General features: G+C 35.5%; 3 protein-coding genes across 3 annotated transcripts; 1 reads left to right on the top strand and 2 right to left on the bottom strand.

The window, feature by feature from the left end:
• Window positions 1–199: 199 nt before the first annotated feature.
• LOC110773949 (uncharacterized) lies at window positions 200–9,824 on the bottom strand. The gene is made up of 16 exons (XM_021978460.2): window positions 9,404–9,824; window positions 9,210–9,311; window positions 9,027–9,093; window positions 8,752–8,933; window positions 8,020–8,274; window positions 7,127–7,210; window positions 6,980–7,027; window positions 6,811–6,875; window positions 5,991–6,039; window positions 5,278–5,533; window positions 4,146–4,267; window positions 2,945–3,025; window positions 2,759–2,833; window positions 1,752–1,960; window positions 1,486–1,636; window positions 200–880 (listed from the first exon to the last, which is right to left on the bottom strand). The coding sequence occupies exons 1-16, from the start codon at window positions 9,752–9,754 to the stop codon at window positions 683–685; spliced, it is 2,295 nt and encodes a 764-aa protein (XP_021834152.2). The 5' UTR covers window positions 9,755–9,824; the 3' UTR covers window positions 200–682.
• Window positions 9,825–11,235: 1,411 nt separating this feature from the next.
• Window positions 11,236–13,629, bottom strand: LOC110773934 (uncharacterized). Its single transcript, XM_021978441.2, has 5 exons — window positions 13,251–13,629; window positions 12,960–13,061; window positions 12,661–12,727; window positions 11,873–12,048; window positions 11,236–11,605 (listed from the first exon to the last, which is right to left on the bottom strand). Exons 1-5 carry the CDS (start codon window positions 13,611–13,613, stop codon window positions 11,516–11,518), a joined length of 798 nt encoding a protein of 265 aa, XP_021834133.2. The 5' UTR covers window positions 13,614–13,629; the 3' UTR covers window positions 11,236–11,515.
• A 4,567-nt stretch (window positions 13,630–18,196) lies between these two features.
• LOC148297370 (uncharacterized) lies at window positions 18,197–18,721 on the top strand. Its single transcript, XM_088246662.1, has one exon. The coding sequence runs from the start codon at window positions 18,197–18,199 to the stop codon at window positions 18,719–18,721; it is 525 nt and encodes a 174-aa protein (XP_088102788.1).
• The last annotated feature ends 2,802 nt before the right edge of the window (window positions 18,722–21,523 follow it).

Below are 21,523 nucleotides of genomic sequence, written 5' to 3'. Positions count from 1 at the left end.
TTGTCCACCACCAAAGAATCACTTTAGAATTTTGTACATTGGTATTAGTCAGTTCTAGAATTTGGCAACCTAGACTCGAAGAAATTGAAGTTCTTTCACAATATGTAAATTGATTGTGCCTAAGAGGGGTAAAACAAAAAGTGTACGGGCATGAGAAGAGATCAAAGTTTGTATGTAAAGAAACTTGAGACCACAAGAATGAAGACTATTTCTCCGAATCTGTTATAGGATGTATCAAAAATAAGATTACATTGTAGCCACAATGGTGCAATCTCATATCTATCAACTGCAATCTTTAGGACTCATTAAAACTAATCCTACATGTTACAAATCGAGTAGTTCGAGATAAGTATAGGGCCGATTACATTGAACCAGTTGTGTCTTTATAACCAGATTTTCTATATAGGTTTGCAACTTTCATACAGGCATACACGCACTTCTCAGTAAGATCTTGATTGCAGAGTAACCCGAACAAGCATTCTAATAGCTGAAGAAGAGAAACTATCCACAGATCCAGAGGACATGCTAGCAAATATGCACTTGAGCACCTTTCTGAAAAGCAGTTGTGTTGCATGTGCCCATCACATGTATGATTGTATCTGAGAAGGCCTGCTCTCACAGATAAATAGGGCATTACCTCTCAAAAAGGATTTCAAATGGACCCTACTTCAATCAACCGGAGTCACTTCAATTGTCTCAACTTCTTTGTCGTATTTAGAATGCTTTGGCTTATCTCTGGGTGTTCCAATTTTAACAGTTTCTCAAGTTGAAGAGCGGCTTCAGGGAAACTGTCCTCCTTGATACAAGAAGCTGAACAAAGACCAAAAATAACTTCATTGACGTCTTCTTCAAGCTGTAGGCAGAAAAGATGGCTAAACACCTGAAGAGAGATTAAATTGCAAATCAGAACTACTGCCATATGATTTTCCATACGGGTGTGCAAGAGTACCAAGCACAATACTATGCAAACAATCTAACAGGACAGAAGGAAAAACAAAATTTACTAACAGAGCATTCCAACCAAATTTTTTTAGCAGAGGACATATGAGAATATTACATGTCTTAACACGCTGCATTAACTTGTCACACTCTAGTAGACAATTCTAAACTGATAATTGTGAAAGCAAAGTCTCAAATTTATTTTCAAATTGTATGCACATGTGTGAGTACATGTACATTTATATTTTGCTGCAATTGTGTGAATGGACTTGCCAATATGGTATTTGAATTCCAGTCACTGAAAGGTAAACAAAGTGCGCCTTAGCAACATATGACTAATGACCAAAAAAAAAACCTACTCAAGACCAACAACGGCACCCATCCTTTTTACCACCATCCTAATCCCACTTACTGCGCATTTTTTATTCAAGTGACTGTAAAAGGGAGATTTAAAGCATAGATGGGTCTGTTAGACGAATATCCTGGAGATAACATATAACAGAATTTATATATGAACAATAATGAATATTAGTTTCCTATTCTCACCACTTTCATCCTTGAAATAACACTGTCTTTAATGGCTTGTGATCGTGACACCAAATTAATGATAAATAGACCTTTCTCAGAAAGTGCATCCCTTACAGTCTGAAGAAACGTCTCCTGCACAAAATCTGCTGCAGGACAGGTCATCCCAGAGCTGTACACAAAAATAAACAAATAACTTATTAGAATATGAGGGCCCAGTCTTTAAAATCCGTATTGCTTCTTATATTGATCAATATACTTGTAAAATAGGTGCAGTCTGCATTCACCTTGAGTCTGCAGAATCCACATCAATAATAACTATGTCAACCTTCGAAGACACCTTGCTTTCAACATGTGATTCTAAGCAGCTCCCATTGGAAGAAGGGGGCTCTGTATTGCAGTGAGCACCTTCCTTCTCTTGAACTGCAGAAATTTCATCAGCTTCAGCAGAATTTGCAACATTTCTAACAAACTGAATACCATCAGCAATGTGCACCTGATACACCAAAACAAATCTAAAACGTGATAAATATTGAATACATTACAACTTCAGGATGAGAAGGATCTCAAGGTAAGCACAATCTCATTTATAGCTTATGTTTATATCCAGGAGCTTTGTTTACATCTAAGTTCCTTTTCAACGTGCACTCCAAAACAAACAAACAAAAACCACTAAATTCAGCCTCTGTTTTCATGACCAACAAAGGAAAGTAAACCATTCTAGTAAATTATCAGATCAAACCTTTACATAGTTATCCTTCAACCCAACAAAGATGGGAAAGAAAAATATCATTTTTCACAATGCCATTGCAGCCCCTAATTTAAAGGTGGCATCTTAGGGCTACAGAGTGGGAAGATATTTGCATATAACTAGAAAGTGCAAGTGGAAGAAATAAAGAATTTGGTATATGAGGTTAACATGAAAATTGCAATGCCAACTAGTAGACTAAAAGCACATTAACCAAACAGAGACAAAGGACAAAGGGAAAATCATACCACATCAATAGACACTGACACATAAGAACTGAGTATACTAAAACACTTTGTGCTTCTTTACTCAAGTTTTTTTGGCAACTTGGAACACAGAGTTGCATGTATTCTTTTTCTTAAGAGATTATAATTGTAGCCAAAGAACCATACTCACCTCCACTCAGCCCTACTGCAATCAAAGGGATAAATTACGTTTCTTGCTAGAGGTGACACTAGTTTGCTATGCAGGAATGAAGAACTTGGAATTTCTGTTTACATAATTTTATAGTATGAAAAGAAGCAAACATGAAGTACAGTGAACTACCTGCAAGTGATCATCTTCAACAAAACTGAAGTATTCTTTTGCAAGTTTGAGGACTACAGGATCCAACTCCACCACCTGTAAATATAACGATTAAGTACCACATTCCACTAAATGATTTTATTAAGGAAACTCATCTTCTTTTATTTCTTTTCTTTTTTCTGGGAGATGGCTTAAGCCTAAAATTACCTCAGTGTGCATAAAGGGCATACATCTATGAAGGAACATAGGGAGTAAACCTGCTCCAAGACCAATTACAACTGCTTTGACCTGAGAAAGCATTAGTAGTGTGAAACAAAAGAACCATCAATGTCACGAAAGGAATGACAAGAAAATTCAAATATTTTATATTAGTGCAGACAAATGAATATGCAGCCATTAATAGATGAACAGGGAAATTGGACAGCTGAGCTTGGACAGGTCAATTTTTCCTACATAAAAAATTCCCCTCATAAATAAAGTCCAACACCGTATATTTAAACATTTTACAGTCAGAACTTGATTGATATTTTTTATTTATTTTATAGAAAATAAAAACTTCATTTTTAAAAAACAACTGAAATACAAAGCGAGATTGACAAGCAAACCACATGTGACAGGCCAACTACAAACACAATAACAAGAAGAAAAACAACAAAAGGAAATCCCCTAAACAGATTAGACAAGAATTCTAAAAGAGAAACAACGGATCTAACTGCCCCACATAAACATCACTTCTTCCTTATTGTAAAAAAAAAAATTGCTTTTTTTTTTTTCAATTACGGGTCCAAATAGATGCCAAAACTGCACAATTGCAAATGGGTAACCTCTTGTTCTAACGCCTAGGAAGACCTCACACAGCAAGAAATAGCACTTTCTTGGAGCAACCCACTCCACACAAAAAACAACCAATTGTCTACTCACAAATGAGATGAACAGTGTAAAATAATATTCTAAGCCGATCTACCCTAAACATTAACTGTGCACACCAACGAGGAGAAAAGGAATATAGGACCTCCTTTTGATTCATTTTACCACAAGCCACTGGTGAGAATTTGAACTTAAATAGGTACAACAATCCTAAAAATTATATTATAAGAAACAAAAACAGGATCATGTGGCATGACTAGACTAACTCTTTTGGCAGACCGCATGGAACATACAGAAGTATTCGTAATCCGAGACAACAAACTAGCAAACTCTATGAGTTCCCTATTATTTAGATTCCTTCTAAATGTTTAATTCTTAGAAGTAAGAAAGAGCTAAGGAGGAAACTACAATTGAAACTAAAAGTTTAGCTCTTGTTTCATTTTATCCAAATTTGGAGCATAAAGCGACTAGAAGCTGATCCATTCCTTTCACCACCACGCAAGGCCTTGGCTAAATGCTAGTCAGAATTTACAGTGCTTACCGATTTTTGAGTTGACGCCATGCTTTCCAAATAAGATGAAATCAACATTAACCCAGAAAGAATCCCTGTATGATAAGAACTAGCCAAATACCCATGATAGACCTTCAGCTGGTGGCTCGTTTCTATAAAATAAAAAAGAACACAAAAAATAAGAATCAACACGATAACACAAAGGATAAACTTAACCCAAATTTGAAAACAACGATATTCTTCTACTACACTGATGGAACATGATAAAGAGTTACAAATCTACAGCGAAGTAAACAATAAAAATAAAAATATAATATCACAAGTATATCAGGACAGTGTTTAGCACTAAAATGTTCATTTAAGAATTTGTATTTGGTTTTCACAAGACCTTAAATTTTTACCAAAAGTGAATAGTATTACTGTTGGGAGTGTTTAAGTTATGCCATCATAAATTCTTTTCATTCTGAACGTGACAGCATCCACCTCATGTGAGAAGCCAAAATCTGTACTGCTATACATAAAGATACATTTACTACTCAATATCAAGCACAACAGTACACCAGGTTCAATGAAAATTTAAAGGTTCTCGAAATGCATGTATATTCACTGTGCTATATTAGTTTGAACTTTTAGTATGAACTGAAAAGGAAAATTCCAGAAGCATTTTTCAGAAGAGTTTGTTTACACTGCATAAGTTTGACTACATCAAAGATTTCAAATATGAATACCGGAGTATTCGTGAAGGGAATTGCCTTACTACCCACTGCTCGGACTGGCCAATTTTTGCATAAATGGGATATGGGAAAAACTATTTCTTATCTTTTGAAATTTGCTTTTGCACTCCACAGTACTTTATTTCATTATACTCACGATAGCAATAAGTACTTTTTACATATATAGTTTTACCATTGTATGTATAATGTTAACAGCCTCAAATTGTCAACTGCAAGTCCACGGGCTCAAATCTCAATAGCTACAAATTTAATTTAACAGAAATTGAAAAAAAATTAGAGAAGGTGGAGATGTTTTGATCTAAAGAGATTTTCATGTTCCGTCAATAGACAACTAACAAGACACTAAAATTATATCATGCATGAAGCAAAACTATCGAGAAGGAAAGAAACACAATTTAAACTATAATGGCAAAGATAGAGATCAATACCACCACTTCTTCTCTGGATTCCTCTTCTTTTAGATTTAGAAGATGAGTTTGTCTTTTTCCTCTCAGTCTCACCAACTTTATTTTTGGATCCTTCCTCAGATAGAAGAGCTTCAGACTGAACCAGACCCTCACTTCTTTGGAAAACAAGGCGACGAAATGTCAAATCTCTGGATGGTAGAATGCGATTGATATCACCATCAACATTTTCATAAATCACATCCTCAACTATAACTGGTCCAGTTATTGTAGATGTGACCTGCATATGCATGCAAGAGAGGACAATAAAAATGCAGAGCATGTTTTCATTTACTTCAGAGTCCAAAGCTACAACATATACATGAATAGCTAGCTTGCTATCTGGGGAACAGTCACCACTAAGCCTAAAGCTACTTTACAAATGACCTTGTTTAGGTGTAGGTTATTGATAAGCTCTGTAAATGATTAAATGCTAATAATAACTACTGAAAATATGTCAAATTCTGTTAAGCTTTGCTTAGATATTAAATTTAGTAACACTTCAAATGGTATCCACATATCATTTATTCATTCCATTTGCATTAAGAACAGACGTAAAAGTAATGAAATTTGCTTAATAATTTCCACGAGCTCTTTCCAATTGTAAATAAGTAAAATTAATGTCCTAATAGTTCATACAAAGTACTCATACGCACAATGAAAATGCTATAACATTTAAAAAGGAAAAGAAAAAGAACCTGGTGAACAATGTTTCTTTGCTTGATCCCATCACTTGCCATCATGAACCTGCAAAAGCAACCAGCCAATATAAACGTATAAGATAAATGCTTTGAGCCATATAGAGTAATTAAAAAAGCGTCATGGAATGAAAAAGATACTTTCTTAAACTTTCGTATTGCAATACCACAAGAGGGCATTGAAAACAGAAAAGAAATTAGTTATATTAACTTAAAAGTCGTATCAGACAAGCGACTGTCAACACTACTGGTAGACATTGAGTTCATACAGGCTTGACCAATTGTCTTCTTAGTTTTGTGCCTAATCAAAATATTCAAAACATAAATATGGCATGGGGCTAATAATGATCTTGTACAAGCATGGTACACTACGATAAAGTCAACGAGCCAAATAAGTTGCATATTAATTGGCTTCACATAATTGCAAATTTTAAGCATTGCAGTTTAGAAACCAAAAACTTAAGTACTTATGCAGTTGTGACCCATATATATATATATATAATCTAAGAAATTATGTCCAACTGGTAATGAGTTTTGTATCATTAATTCTTGGAAAACATCAAGGAACCAAGAAAGTTCCATAACGTGCTTCAAAGTATAGTATTAGCACCCTTAGACTATTGCCTAACGCCCATAGCTTCAAAAACTAATTTGGAGGGTATTGATTGATAGACATGCAGAGGACAAAATCACAACAGGATATAATGATGATCACAATATTATTTAAACATATCAAGTCGTTTCTTCTTTAAAAAATATATAAAAAAATTATCAAGTTGATGTGCTGGAGTACAAAACGAAAAGTGATGCAAGTACATACGGAATCTGAGAACCACTGTCATCTTTCCCAGGTGCCAATTGTTTAACCAAAGGGGATAAATCCTTCTGAAGAGGAGACCAAGAAAAGATAGTAAATAACCAAAATTAATAGGGTTAAATTGTCATAACGGAGAATGCCTCATAAAATGATTAGGACAAAGAAACATTACCTGAATATCATCCATGCTGGCACTAACATGGCTGGCATCTAATAAAACCTTAATTTAGCACATACGATTTCATTTAGGATACCAACAAAAAGAATAACCCCTGAAAATAAGGATCACAGAGATCTTAAGATTGTAATTGAAAGGTACCATTACTAGACGAGCTGCCTTCGAACTTTCTACTACCATCCATTGTCCTTCTTCTGAGGAGAAGAGCCATTCATGAGCCCGAGTCTGAAATCAAAAATTTATTTACTTATTATAACAAGAACTAATGGACAAGTTAGGAATACAGAGAAAATAGTTGATGACAGATGCATCAGGAAAAATACAATCATAAAATGTTATGATTTTCTCATACATTTGAGCCCTCCATGCATATAAATCAAAAACCAAGGGAGCAGAAGAAATAAATAAGAAAATAATAATAATTTGGTTTGTTGACGACTTCTCTTTTTTTTACTTTCTTCCATAAGACAACCATGTCACCTATAAGTAAAAGCGTGTTTCAACCGTAGAACTACACATTTGGCCAAAATATGGTTAAACTCCAAATAGAAATCCCTATGTACAAACAACCATATATGCACATAATGTAATATCCTACAAAATTTAGAGAGAGAGAGAGAGAGAGAGAGAGAGATGTTTCCATGGAGGATATTGCTGATGTTGGCAAGATAATAGATCAAATTAGGTTGAACCTGATGTTGAATGGCAAGATGCTACAGCCAATTGAAAGCATGATGCATTTCCAGAATAACAAGCATGCAACTGTAAGCATTAGTATCAACTATGGTTTTATGAGATGAACCAATTTCATAAAAGTCAGCCAATTTCTTTTCTTCTTTTCTTTGGTAGGATATAATTTGACCGGTTATAAGAAATGCTTCAATTTTTTCAATTTCAATCAACATGGATGCAGAAGAGAGCCAAAACATAGTCAAAATAACTCTACTTTGGATCAAAATTTTCATTAGCTTTATGTGTGTGCACACTTACGGTAGCATGCAGTGCATTGACCAGAGAAGTTCACTTAGACAAACCTTAGGCACAATAAAAACCCCACAATGATATGCAAATGGACCAGATGATTCCTGCGCATCAAGAACTACAGCTCTGTAACTGAAACGGGAATCACCACCCAAAGTAAGCTGAAAACAATGACCTGGGCAAAGCTTAGTCAAATCCCCTCTAGCTCCAAGTTGCAATTCTTCAAGAGAGTATAATACATCTGAACCAGTGGAGTAATCTCTACGAATTTGATTCTCCTTTTCAACAGCTTCAAGAAGTCCACAAGCCTAAATCGACAACCAGTAGCTTCAGTCAATCTTTTGAGAAACTAGTTTCCCAAGGTCTACGTAACCGAGCTTACATCATACAAGAAAGGTTGTAAAAAGTATGCACTAATAATATTGCAGAGACACAAACCAGCAGCCTACTACTACTAACACCGATAGAGTCCCCAACCTAAACACATGCATAGTGCAGTAGATGTGGGGTTTTATCACAAAAGACTTCAGTGTTCTTAGTAATGGAACCACTCAAATATATATTGCACATTATTTTTTCAATTTCCAAATGTGGTTTTTTTTACATTCTTCAACATGCACTTCCTACTTCCAACATGGTTGAAAGGCTAAACACTAAAAACTATTCCTCCACAATGTTATTCAATTGTAACCTTTTATTGTATAAGAGCTCTAAGTAAATAAGATATATTATTGCTGAAAGAAGGCATTTTGCTTCAACAAAGACATGTACTCCAGATATATCACCTGAGTTCCCTTTAAAGCAAGGGAAGAATCATTGAAAGATGATGTGATCTCCTGCAACACACTGGAAACCTGTTTCTCAGCAACCACCATAAATGCTTGAAGGCTTGGCTTACTAGACGGTTTCTGAGGTATGGCATGAATACCCATTTTCCACCCAAACCGAAACTTAGAGAAAATCAAAGCTGGAATTACAATGACCAAGATAATTACGAGTTAATATTTTTCTTAAATGGAACTAAAGCTGAACAGCAAGCAATAGCAAGTAAAAACAGTACCCAGAACATGTGACTCAGCCAATGTAAGGCAAATAAATTTTCCCCCAGACTTCAAAACTCTTCTCACCTGAAAAATTCAAATCCAATTCCACTGAACAATTAATTCCCACATTCCATTACCACCAAAACATAATTATTCACAACATAAACTTTTGAAGCAAAAAAGAAAAAAAATAAGGACACCTCTGATAAATACTGAGTCCCAAGCTTAGGGCCAAGCTCTGGCTCCATCAAAGCATCCAATCCACCTTTATCAACAACAACATCAAATGCCTCGTCCTCAAACTGTAAATTTCGTAAACATAAGACAAAATTTCTTTTTTTTAAAAACATTTTATGATTGTTCAGTTAAAGAGTTAAAATTGTGGGAAGTATACCTGCATGGCGGTCATGTCCATGACGCGCCAGCGCATATCGGGCCTATGGCGAACATTGCGGCGGAGGCAGTCGGAAATGGCGACCTTGGAGAAGTCAATGTTGGTGATGGAATTGAAACCGGCGTCGTATAGGTGCTCGGAGAGGCGGGAGCTGCCGCAGCCGGGAACGAGAATTTGGGGTTGCGGAGGGAGGTGGGAGAGCAAAGGGTTTCTGAGCTCTGACCACTCGGCGTACCACTCGAAGGCGTCGTCGGTGCCTCGGATGGTGAAGAACTTGTCCCAATTCTCTTTGCTTGTAAAGTCTCCTAGGGTTCCCAGTAGCTCTGCTAGCTGCTCCTCCTTCTTCCCCATTTTGCGGCTTCTCTGCGAGTGTGTTGTCAATGCTGGGTTTATTTGGGGTTTGGCTTTCTCTTTGAGTGAATGTTGCAGTAAAATCGAGTACAAAAATGTATAAGGAACGTACATAATACGTTCTAAAATACGTACATGTATTTGTCAATTTTCTTTAAAAAAATTGTATGACCGTCATTATAGAAAATTTTAAATTTATTCATTGAATTATGTTATTTGCATTCTTTTTTCAGTAATATTGATAAAATATGTGAATAATACATGTATTTGTCACAAAATATTCTTAAAAAATATGTAATATTCATGAAAAATATGTGCATATATGTATAATATGTTCGCATTTAAAAATACATATTTTTCATATTTTTTAAAAGTGTATGTGAGATAAAAATGTGAGACGGTGAGACGGTGAGACGGTGAGATTTTTTCAAAAGATATAAAAATGGGTCGGCTTTTCTGGGTTGAAGTGTGAGACGGTGAGATAGTTTATAACGAATTTAGAACGTATTAAATTGAGGAACAAAGATGGCTCATCCTTCCCAACCTGGGTTGAAGGGTATTTACGACACAACGCACTGAATTTTCCAATGATTTAATAGTTTATATATTTACACGTGGGGCCTTCTCCAATGCGAACTCTAAGATGCGAACTTTTGTTTTTAACCGTTGGATGGCTTGTGTGGCTTTATTTTCTTTCTTTTCGCTCTTCTTCCAACGGTTAAAAACAAAAGTTCGCAACGAGTTCGCATCTTAGAGTTCGCATTGGAGAAGCCCCCTTTAGACGTGATGCAAGTCCGATCGAATTTGGGTTGAGAATAATTTCACACGACAAGTTGCAACTAGCATAGGATTTTTTGTGGTAATGAATTGAGGAACAAAGTAAAAAAATGACGTAGAAATTAACCAAATTACTTCTTAATGAAGAAGGAGCTTGCACATTGCAAAAAACAACAAACCAACAAGGACAAAATACAGATATCTTATCCAAATTAAATTAAAATTCTCCCTATTTTTCTTTTATGAAGCCCACGAAACATCGAAGTGAGTCATGTACGTTGTTTTTTGTTTTATACAAGCAATATTTTGAGCTACAAGCTCTTTGCACATGCACCTTTTTCATTTTTTTTGTTATAACTTATATTTTGTGATGATAAATACACACTATATATTCTAAGAATTTATCATCACACAATCGTTTGATCAGTGCATAGGGAAAGAAAACAAACCCAAAGAAAAAAAAAGGACAAAAAGATGCGCATATTAATTATAAGTCATACTAGAGTTTTTTCGATTCTACATAATCGTTAATAAAGGCGTTCGATTCTACGTAATCGTTAGTAAAGGCGCACGAATCTGTAGTGAAGGCACATCATTTTTGTGACTAATTTATATTGGCCCTTTGTGGCTAATGGTTTTTTTGGGTTAAATTATGAATGCAATTATAGAATATTTCAACATTAAAAAAAAAAAAAAAAAACAAGTTCGATGGTATATCCACCATATTATTCTTTTAAAACGACACAAACCATGGTTCCTATAAACCTTGGTTGTGTCTTATTTTGAGATTCATAAGTACAAAAACAAACACACAGAATATAGTAAGGAAAGAAAAAACAGATACATCATTACAAAGAGCGGAGCGGAGGATAGATTGATGGTAATTAATCCACCTTATTCTACTGACCCAACCATGCCAACTTTTTTACTATTATACTGTTGGAATTCTGCTTGAGCCAAGTTTTTACACCTATCCGCAGGTCTTCAGGTGAGCACAGCCATATCAGAACCAGCAGTGGAGTATTCTTTACGAACTCGATTCTCGTTTTCAAGAGCTTCAAGGAGGCTACAAGTCTAAAGATACAAAAGCTTATGAGTTATATAAAATACTAGGGAGGCCACATTATTTACCACATCGTCGAGTACTGCTTCTCTAATAAAAGTACTCGTGGGTCCTCATCAACGGCCCCAATTTATTATTATTTAGTATTTATTTCTTACCCTAAACCCTAAACTGAAGTCCTGCTATGCTAGGATTTACTATAAGAAGAAGTAATAAAAATCCAATTTATTAACTACCCTTGTTTTAAAACTCATTAGTTAATTAATTAATTAATTTACCTGATTTCCATGAGAAATTTTGAATGTTGATGTTATCTGATGCAATGCAGAAGGCATCTCCTTTTCAGCAACGACCATAAAAGTCTGAAGATCATTTGGCTTGGTACAGTTTGGTTTCAGAGGCATGGGATAAATACCCATTTTCCAACCAAGCCGGAAGTTGGAGAAGAGCAAACCTGAAGATATATGTTTATTGTATGTAGGAAACAAAAACAATCTTCTGACAATTCTAGACGTAAATCATTGATTAATTTATTCTTACGACCAAAAGGGAATATAATTATTTTGATTAAGCATTTGTTACATTCTAAATTTTTATTCAGGCCCTTTGACTTCCGTCAACGTCAGTATTTTTCAACAGTGTTTTTCCTACATTATGGTACAGTTCAATTATATTGTTTCCAAACCCAATGAACTACTCAATCCAAAATCAAATGAAAATGCAATTTATTGATTTTGACAACTACCACAGAAAAAAAAAACCATTAAAATGCAAACACATGAATCCATCTAGTAATGTGCGCTCTGACTTTGAAGGTATACTACTTGGTTAGTGTGACTATTGAGTCCTTATGTGTAGAAGTGCTCGTCTAATCCTCTGTTTGCCTTTTTTTTTTAAAAAAAAAAATTTATAACAGTTTTAAATTATTATCACCTTTGTATAAAAAAATTCCACAAATTCCCAAAACTAATATTTACCGGTGCATTAATTTAGTGGTAATTTGAGCTAAAGATTGATTATCTAATGAAATTGTTCTTTGATAAAATAAAAAAGAGACTATACGTACCCAAAACATCGGAGAAACCCCACGTAAAGCAAACAAATTTTCCTCCCGATTTTAAAACTCTATTTACCTGGAAATACAAAATTAGTACTTTATGAGAATTAGCCCAAGTACTAAAACAGCGAGGATTGATTAAAAAGAAAAAGTTTGGCTACTTAAAATTGAGGAGGAGCTCCTCAATAAAACCAATTTTGACACTCGACAAATTCCTCTAGAATTTGAGAAGTGTTGCAGGTTGTGGAAATTAAAATATAAGGAGGGTGTGACTGAAACATCATGCAATTTAATCAAGTCCACGATACCTCTGATAAATATGGATTCCCCTTCTTAAGGCCAAACTCGGGCTCTATCAAGGCATCCAATCCACCTTTGTCAACCACAACGTCAAAGCTCTCATCTTCAAACTGCAAATATAAAGTAAACATGTAGCGGTGTTTGTTTTTTCGTTTTTGACAATGTGATATTCTAAATGATTCTAATGTACTTGAATGAGGATCGAACTCGAGTACAAAAAGATCGGCACATTGTCTTGATCAACCGGACTAACAATACAAAAATTTCACCAAGTTGTGAATAGGTAATTAATTTATTACCTGCATGGTGGTCATGTCCATAACTTGCCATTTCATACCAGGGCGTTGGCACGCATTGCGGTGCAGCATATCAGACACGGCAACCTCAGAGAAGTCAATGTTCGTGATGGCCTTAAACCCAGCGTCGTAGAGGTGATCAGAGAGGTTGGAAACGCCGCAACCCGGAACGAGTATTTGCAGCGGTAGGGTTTGGGACTGGAGCTTCGAGAGGTGGGCGAGGAGTGGGCCTCTGAGGTCGGCCCACTCAGCGTACCACTCGAATTCATTGTCACTGCCTCGAATGGTGAAGAACCTGTCCCAGTTCTCTTTCACTGTGAAGCCTTCTAGTGTTCCCAATATATTCTCTAATTGCTCCAGCTTCATTTTGCTATTTTTAATTTGTATCTCTGTGTTGCATTTGAGCTTTTGGTTCCTTTTATAAGTGAAAGGCGTTTGAAAACCAAACCAGGTGTTGGGAAGATATAAACAGTTGTTGGATGCATTTGCTACGTGGGTTTTTGCATGTGTATTGCCTTTACGTCATGTATACAAGTGCCCTGGTTTTGCATGATGTACTTACCATGTGTCTTGTCTAAGAAAATTGTTCAATCAATGTGGTACAGTTGTTGTTGTTGTGCGTGTTTGAAAGCCAAACCAAATGTTGTTTATTTGTTGCATGCTGGGATTTAACCAGCTTTTGCCACCAGCACCATCAACTTTGCCACCGTGGGGTTGCATTGCGTGTTGCCCTTTGCATATTTTATAGCGGGAGTGGACTCTTTTTGTCTTTAAATTTTTATTTATTTATTTTCCAACTTTGAATATTTTTAATTGTGAGAACAAGATTTCACAGGTCAATGACATAATTACACATGAACAAGAACAGAGATGAATGGACAAGATTACGCTTGAGCGCACGAAGGAATGAGATCCGCATCTAATCATACATTGATTAGGAGTAGACGGTACCGTTGATCAAGCAACTAACGCAGAGGAAGTGTGAAAGAAAACCTAATTATATATGTTATTTATTTGTTGGTTAAGGTATTTGGGCTTTTAACTAAAGACAACAAACCATATATATTCTTATGTTCTAACCCACTGGCTTTATTTCCTTTGAGTTTCATACGGAAACAAACACACAAAACACAAAATAAAAGAATGAGGTACATCATGTATCCCATGAGTTTCACCTTATTCTGAAGTCCCAACCGCGCCAACTTATTGTTCTCTTTTAGCAAATATAGATCTAGTTCCAACTTTGCAGGTCTTCAGGAAGAGATTACAGCAATACCAGAACCAGTTCTAGTGGAGGAGAATTCTCTACGAATTCGATTCTCATTTTCCAGAGCTTCAAGCTGGAGTCTACAAGCCTGCAACTACAAACCAAAGCTTATGAGAAATTCATTATCGCCTCAACACGTGCCACGTGTTCCAACTATCATTCTTGAAAATGTGGCAAGTGGTTTGCGACGGGGGCACTTGCTCACATTCTTGACGATAACACGGTTCAAATGATGTTATTAATTCACGCATTATAATATAAGTGGATAATTGTTATGAATAAAACACGCGTTATGATATGAGTGTGGACTCTTAACGCTACGAGGCGCCCTAATATAGTAAAAGGACACCAAAAAAATGCAAAAGTCTAGTTTAGACTATCACTTCCTTGTACTCAAAAAAAGAAAATGCAAAAGTCACATTCTTAGACAACATTCACCAATGCAATGATGTGATGATAATTCATGCATAACTATTCATATCATTATTATGCTAATTGTTAACATGTCACTATATCATTACATGGGTTTAATTATCATAGTATTTTAATTAGTCTCAAACTTAATTAATATCTGAATCTACCCTTACTTTAAAAACTCATTATTACCTGATTTCCATAAGTAGTGTTGAGTGATGATGATGTTGTAATCTGATGCAATATTGCAGTAGGCACCTGATCTTTTCCAGCAACCACCATAAAGGTTTGAAGGTTATTAGGTTTGGTACGTAGTCAGCTTCAGAGGTATGGCATGAATATCCATTTTCCAACCAAAGCGGAAATTGGAGTAAAGCAAACCTGCACAGAAGCATTATCTACATGCCTATATTCTTAATTACTTTGGATACAGGCACTACTAAAAAAAACCCTTGCGCAACCAAACTTTGCGCGACAAATATTAATCATCGTCGCTCAAAGTCTTACGCGACTCAATTTTGCGCAACGAAAAACAAATCGTCGCACAAAGTCACTTTGCGCGACGACAAAGCATCGTCGCGAAAAGTAGCTTTGCGCGACGAATACTAGAGTTCGGTGCACAGCGTTTTGCGCGACGAATAGTGATTAGTCTCGCAAAGTATTTACAAAAATAAATAAATAAAAAATTATTTTTAAAAAATTTTGGACGCCTTATAATCTTCGTCTCGCAAAGTCTATACAAAAATAAATAAAATAAAAAAATTATTTTGCTAGAAAAATATATTATTGTAGTTCGGATTGGGTTTTTGTTAGAAAATATATATTTTAAATTGACAATCGAATTGGTTCATTGTATTCATATAGGGTCAAGGAATGTAGCTGTAAAAAATCATCAAAATCGAAATTGAAATAACCGTTAAATCGTGATTTTTCGTTTATAACCGTTGAAAAGTTTTGTCCTATTACTTTATCTCTAAATGTTTATTTTTTCCGATTTTTGGCGCATATGATCTCGAAGTATAAACAAACAAGTTTGACGGTTGGATCGTTAAAACTAGTTTCGTAGAATGCGTATGCCATCAAAACAATATATTCACTAACAATTAAGAGTTTATAAACTTTCATTAAATACAATATAAGATTTTGTGGTATCCACTAGTGTAAATATTTTCAATTGAAGATTAAATTGAGTCATTGTATTCATATAGGGTCAAGGAGTGTAGCTGTAAAAAAATCATCAAAATCGGAGTTAAAATAACCGTTTAATCGTGATTTTTGTTTATAACCATCGAAAAGTTTTGTCCTATTACTTAATCTCTGAATGTTTATTTTTTCCGATTTTTGGCGTATATGATCTCGAAGTGTAAACAAACAAATTTGACGGTTGGATCGTTGAAACTAGTTTTGTAGAATGCGTATGCCATGGAAACAATATATTCACTAACAAATAAGAGTTTATTTATACTTTTTGGGTAAAGGGTTGAAAACCCCCCTGGACTATTTGGCTTGTCGAAATGTCCACCCTGAAAAAAAAATTCAGCCAATTTAGCCTTCGTATTAAATTTAATCACCAATTTCACCCCCACCGTTAGGTTTTCCCCAATTCCATCCAAATGCCCGTCAAAAAAGAATAAAATAATCTTTTTAAAACACAAGTTGAATAAAATATTAATAAAAATAAAAAAACCAACAAAAACTTTTCTTTTTCTCAGCCCCCTTTGGCTTCCTTCGTACGGTCAATTCCCAAATCTTTTTTCTTAGGGTTCGATCACTTTTTCAAAAAAGGCTGAAAGTGAAAGAGAGATGCTTTGAATGCACCAGAGGAGTTGGAAGACTGAAGGTGTTGAAGACCAGTTGACTGAAGCCACCTGCCATTGGACGAAGTCTCCAAGAAGTTATCGGAGTACTGTCGTTGGTGGTGCACCCCTGCCGCACTAGATCTCTGCCCTTGTCTCCCAACCCCGTTCATCTCTCTTTCTCTCTCTGCACCCGATCCAAATCTCAATCAGACCCTCCAATCAAAAACTCAGATCGGGAACTCAACCCCTCTCTCTCTCTTCAAATGCACAGAAAAATCTCGACCATTTACTTCTGGCCTCTCTCATCCCCATCCTACCAGCTTCATCGCCGATAGCCCAACAACTACAAAATTGAATTCGCCCCATCCTTCCCAACACCCCATCAACTCGAACCCGCCTATTTCAAAAAATAAATTATCTGCTTCTATGTCTTCAAATTCAAAAACAAAACAAAAAATTTGAAAACAAAGAATGAATTCAATCCAGCACAGGAATTTTCTCTTTGTGCCTAATGTTGTATCCGGTTAGAGAGAGAGAAAGAGGGCAGATGGGATCTGGCTGGGGTGGTAGTGGGCATCGGGGAGGAGCATGAGAACATGATCCCGAGAGAGATTGTGGTGAGGTTGTGGAGTCGCCGCTGGGTCTGGGGATGATGCGGTGCTCCATATATACATCGTTTGTGCTGTGATGATGGTGAGTGTGGCTGGTAATGGTGGTTATGGAAGAGAGAGGAGGGGATTGGGTTTGATCGGGAAGAAGGGAAACAGAGGTTCTAGAGAGAGAAAAAGAAAAGTTTTTGTTGGTTTTTTTATTTTTATTAATATTTTATTCAACTTGTGTTTTAAAAAGATTATTTTATTCTTTTTTGACGGGCATTTGGATGGAATTGGGGAAAACCTAACGGCATGGGTGAAATTGGCGATTAAATTTAATATGAAGGCTAAATTGGCTGAATTTTTTTTTCAGGGTGGACATTTCGACAAGCCAAATAGTCCAAGGGGGTTTTAGACCCTTTACCCTTTATTAAATATAACATAAGATTTTGTGGTATCTACTAGTGTAAATATTTTAAATTGACAATCAAATGCAATCATTGTATTCATATAGGGTCAAGGAGTGTAGCTGTAAAAAATCATCAAAATCAGGGTTGAAATAACCGTTAAATCATGATTTTTCATTTATAACCGTCGAAAAGTTTTGTCCTATTACTTAATCTCTGAATGTTTATTTTTTCCGATTTTTGGCGTATATGATCTCAAAGTGTAAACAAACAAATTTGACGGTTGGATCGTTGAAACTAGTTTTGTAGAATGCGTATGCCATGAAAACAATACATTCACTAACAAATAAGAGTTTATTTATACTTTTATTAAATATAACATAAGATTTTGTGGTATCTACTAATGTAAATATTTTAAATTGCCGATCGAATGCAGTCATTGTATTCATATAGGATCGAATGCAGTCGAATGCAGTCAGGCCACCTCAAAATTAACTTTGATGGAGCATTTGATCCTACTTCGGGTAGAGGGGCTGTTGGGGCTGTTGCCAAAGACGCGGAGGGAGGTTTTGTGGCTGCAATGGCGAAATCAGTTGGGGAAGTGCTGTCGGCCGAACATGCAGAAATTCTTGCAGCTCGTGAAGGGGTGGTGCTTGCTCTCTCACTTGGGACTGCATCTCCCATCTTTGAAGGGGACTCTGCTGTGGTGGTTGCAGCTGTAAACCGAGCAGGACAGGATTATTCAAACATTGGTACCATTGTTGAAGATGTAAGGCATCTTCAGAAACAATTTCCTGGCTCTCTTTTTCAATTTACTTACAAGGAAGCAAATGGTGTTGCACACCGACTTGCTCGTTTTGGTCTGCATAATGTGGACAACTATTTTTGGTTTGAGGTGCCCCCTGATCTTATTCAGGACGCCCTATTATGTGATGTGTTGAGTCGGGGTCAGGCGTCTTGTCCCCCCCGTTGTAATTTTTCGTTTTATCAATAAAGTCTCCCTCGTTCCGTCGAGGTTCTCTCAACAAAAAAAAAAAAAAAAATCATCAAAATCATGGTTGAAATAACCGTTAAATCATGATTTTTCGTTTATAACCGTCGAAATGTTTTGTCCCATTAATTGATCTCTTAATGTTTATTTTTTCTGAATTTTGGTGTATATGATCTCGAAGTATAAACAAACAAGTTTGACGGTTGGATCGTTGAGTAGCTTTAAATTTATTTATTTTGTACGTATAACACTTAAGAAATTGAATAGTATATGTATTTATTAGTAGCTTTAAATACTTTTTAAGACTTTGCGTGACCAATTAGTATTTCGTCGCGCAAAGTATACTCTCAAAATTTGGGCGTGTGCCAAAAATGGGATTTTTTTTATTTAAAAAATTCGACTTTGCGCGACCAATATATAAATATTCGTCGCGCAAAGTATACTCTAAAAATTTGGCGGGCACCAAAAATGGGATTTTAAAAAAAAAAACATTTCGACTTTGCGCGACCAATATATAAATATTCGTCGCGCAAAGTATTCTCTAAAAATTTTGGCGGGCACCAAAAATGGGATTTTTTAAAAAAAAAATTTCAACTTTGCGCGACCAATATATAAATATTCGTCGCGCAAAGTGTACTCTAAAAATTTGGCGGGCACCAAAAATGGGATTTAAAAAAAATAAAATAAAATTTCGACTTTGCGCGACCAATATATAAATATTCGTCGCGCAAAGTATACTCTAAAAATTTGGCGGGCACCAAAAATGAAATTTTTTTTAAAAAAAATTTCGACTTTGCGCGACCAATATATAATTATTCGTCGCGCAAAAGTATATATTCTAAAAATTTGGCGGGCACAAAAAATGGGATTTTTAAAAAAAAATTTCGACTTTGCGCGACCAATATATAAATATTCGTCACGCAAAGTATTCTCTAAAAAATTGGCGAGCACCAAAAATGGGATGCGGGAATATTTTGGTCGCGCAAAAGTTTGGGCGACCAGAAATTCGTCGCCCAAAACTAAAAAAATTTGGCGGGCACCGAAAATGGGAATTTTTTTTTAAAATTTTTTTTAAACACTTTGCGCGACCAATATATTGTTTCGTCGCGCAAAGTGATACGTTCTTTAAAAGCAAAATAATTCCTCCACCATTTTCTCAATGTCTTCTAAATCCTACCATTTCTCTCTCTTTCCCACTCCCCAAATCCTACCATTTCTCTCACACTCCCTCCTCTCACTTAATCTCTCATCTCTCTCTTCACTATCTCTCTCTCTCTCTCTCACTCACTCTCTCATATCTCTTTTCATCATCTCTCACTCTCACTCACTCTCTCATCTCTCTCTCACCATCTTCTCTAATTCTCTCACACTCACTTCTCTGTAAATTTTAATTTTTTTTTCATTAATATGTGTTTTTGGAGTTAGTTTTGAGTTTATGCCAATTATTTGTCATTATTTTATGTTATTGTTTTGTTATTTGACAATATTTGTTTTTTTTTTGTAGGGAATTGTTGAGGCTAAAGTTGAGGATTTGATATAAGATGCTTGTAGATTTTATTATTGTACTTTGTTAATTTAAGTGTACATTTTGAATATTATGTATATTGGATAATTTGACCATTATTTTTCTTATGTAATTTTATTTTGAATATGTCAATTTAAATTAAAGTAATTAAGAAAAATAAAATCATACAATTAAATTAAATTTAAAAAATTAATATAATGAAATTGATATAAGAGTAATAATAATAAAAAATGTCAAAAACCTTGCGCGACAAAATATTTCGTACGCAAACTATTAAATTAGTTTATTTTAGTTTAAAATTTTCAAAAATAAAATAAAATAAAATAAAATAAATGAATATTTCGTCGCGCAAACCTTTGAGCGACGTTAACATTCGTCGCGCAAAGTATATTTGCACGACATTAGCTTTCGTTGCGTAAAGTATAATATTCATCGCTCAAAGTAGATAATATTCGTCGCGCAAAGTTGTTATTGTCCGTCGCGCAAAGTTGTTATTGTCGTCGCGCAAAGTCGTCATGATTCGTCGCGCAAGTTGTTATCCTTCGTCGCGCAAAGTTGCTTTGTGCGACGAAGAATTTTCGCCGTCGCGCAAACCCTTTCTTTACGAGTTTTGCGCGACAGAACTTGCGCGACCAAAATTTCGTCGCGCAAAGCTTGCGCGACGAAATTTTCCTTTGCGCGACCAAAAATCATTCATCGCGCAAAGTGTTTTTTGTAGTAGTGAGGAAGTTCAAGCTTGAGACTGTGTACCTAGAACATCGGACCATGCCCAGGTAAAGCAAATAAATGTTCCCCCACACTTCAGAACTCCGTTAACCTGGAAAAGAAAAACCAGAACATTATATTGAAAAATTAATCAACCACTAATACTAAGTTGGAAAATTTATCGATTTGATTAAATATTTAATCAAATAAGCCAACTGTTTTGATAAGAACTAAACATACAGTGGTTTCCAATATTTTATGCAAGCATGATCCTGAAATGCAGACTTTGAAAATATATGGTTTGGATCATCGAATGACAATGCACAATGGGCCACACAAAATTCCTCAATTCGAAAGATAAGCTCACTTTAGATCCCCAGTCAAGAACACAAAAGCCTACTGTTTTTCCGAATTTGAAGACGTTTCAGTGACCCAAACTAATAAATTTCCTACCTTAGTACCATTTGCTACTGTGAATTTATTTGTTCTGCAATTGTACATGTATTTTAAATTAATATCTTTGGGCCAAACTCGGGCTCCATTAGAGCATCTAATCCACCTTTATCCACAACAAC

The sequence above is a fragment of the Prunus avium genome, chromosome 1 (genome assembly GCF_965620075.1).
Source record: "Prunus avium chromosome 1, drPruAviu1.hap1.1, whole genome shotgun sequence".
NCBI classification, from domain to species: Eukaryota; Viridiplantae; Streptophyta; class Magnoliopsida; order Rosales; family Rosaceae; genus Prunus; species Prunus avium.
Note: the sequence above shows the minus strand (reverse complement) of the source record. Positions and strands in the feature narration are given on the sequence as shown.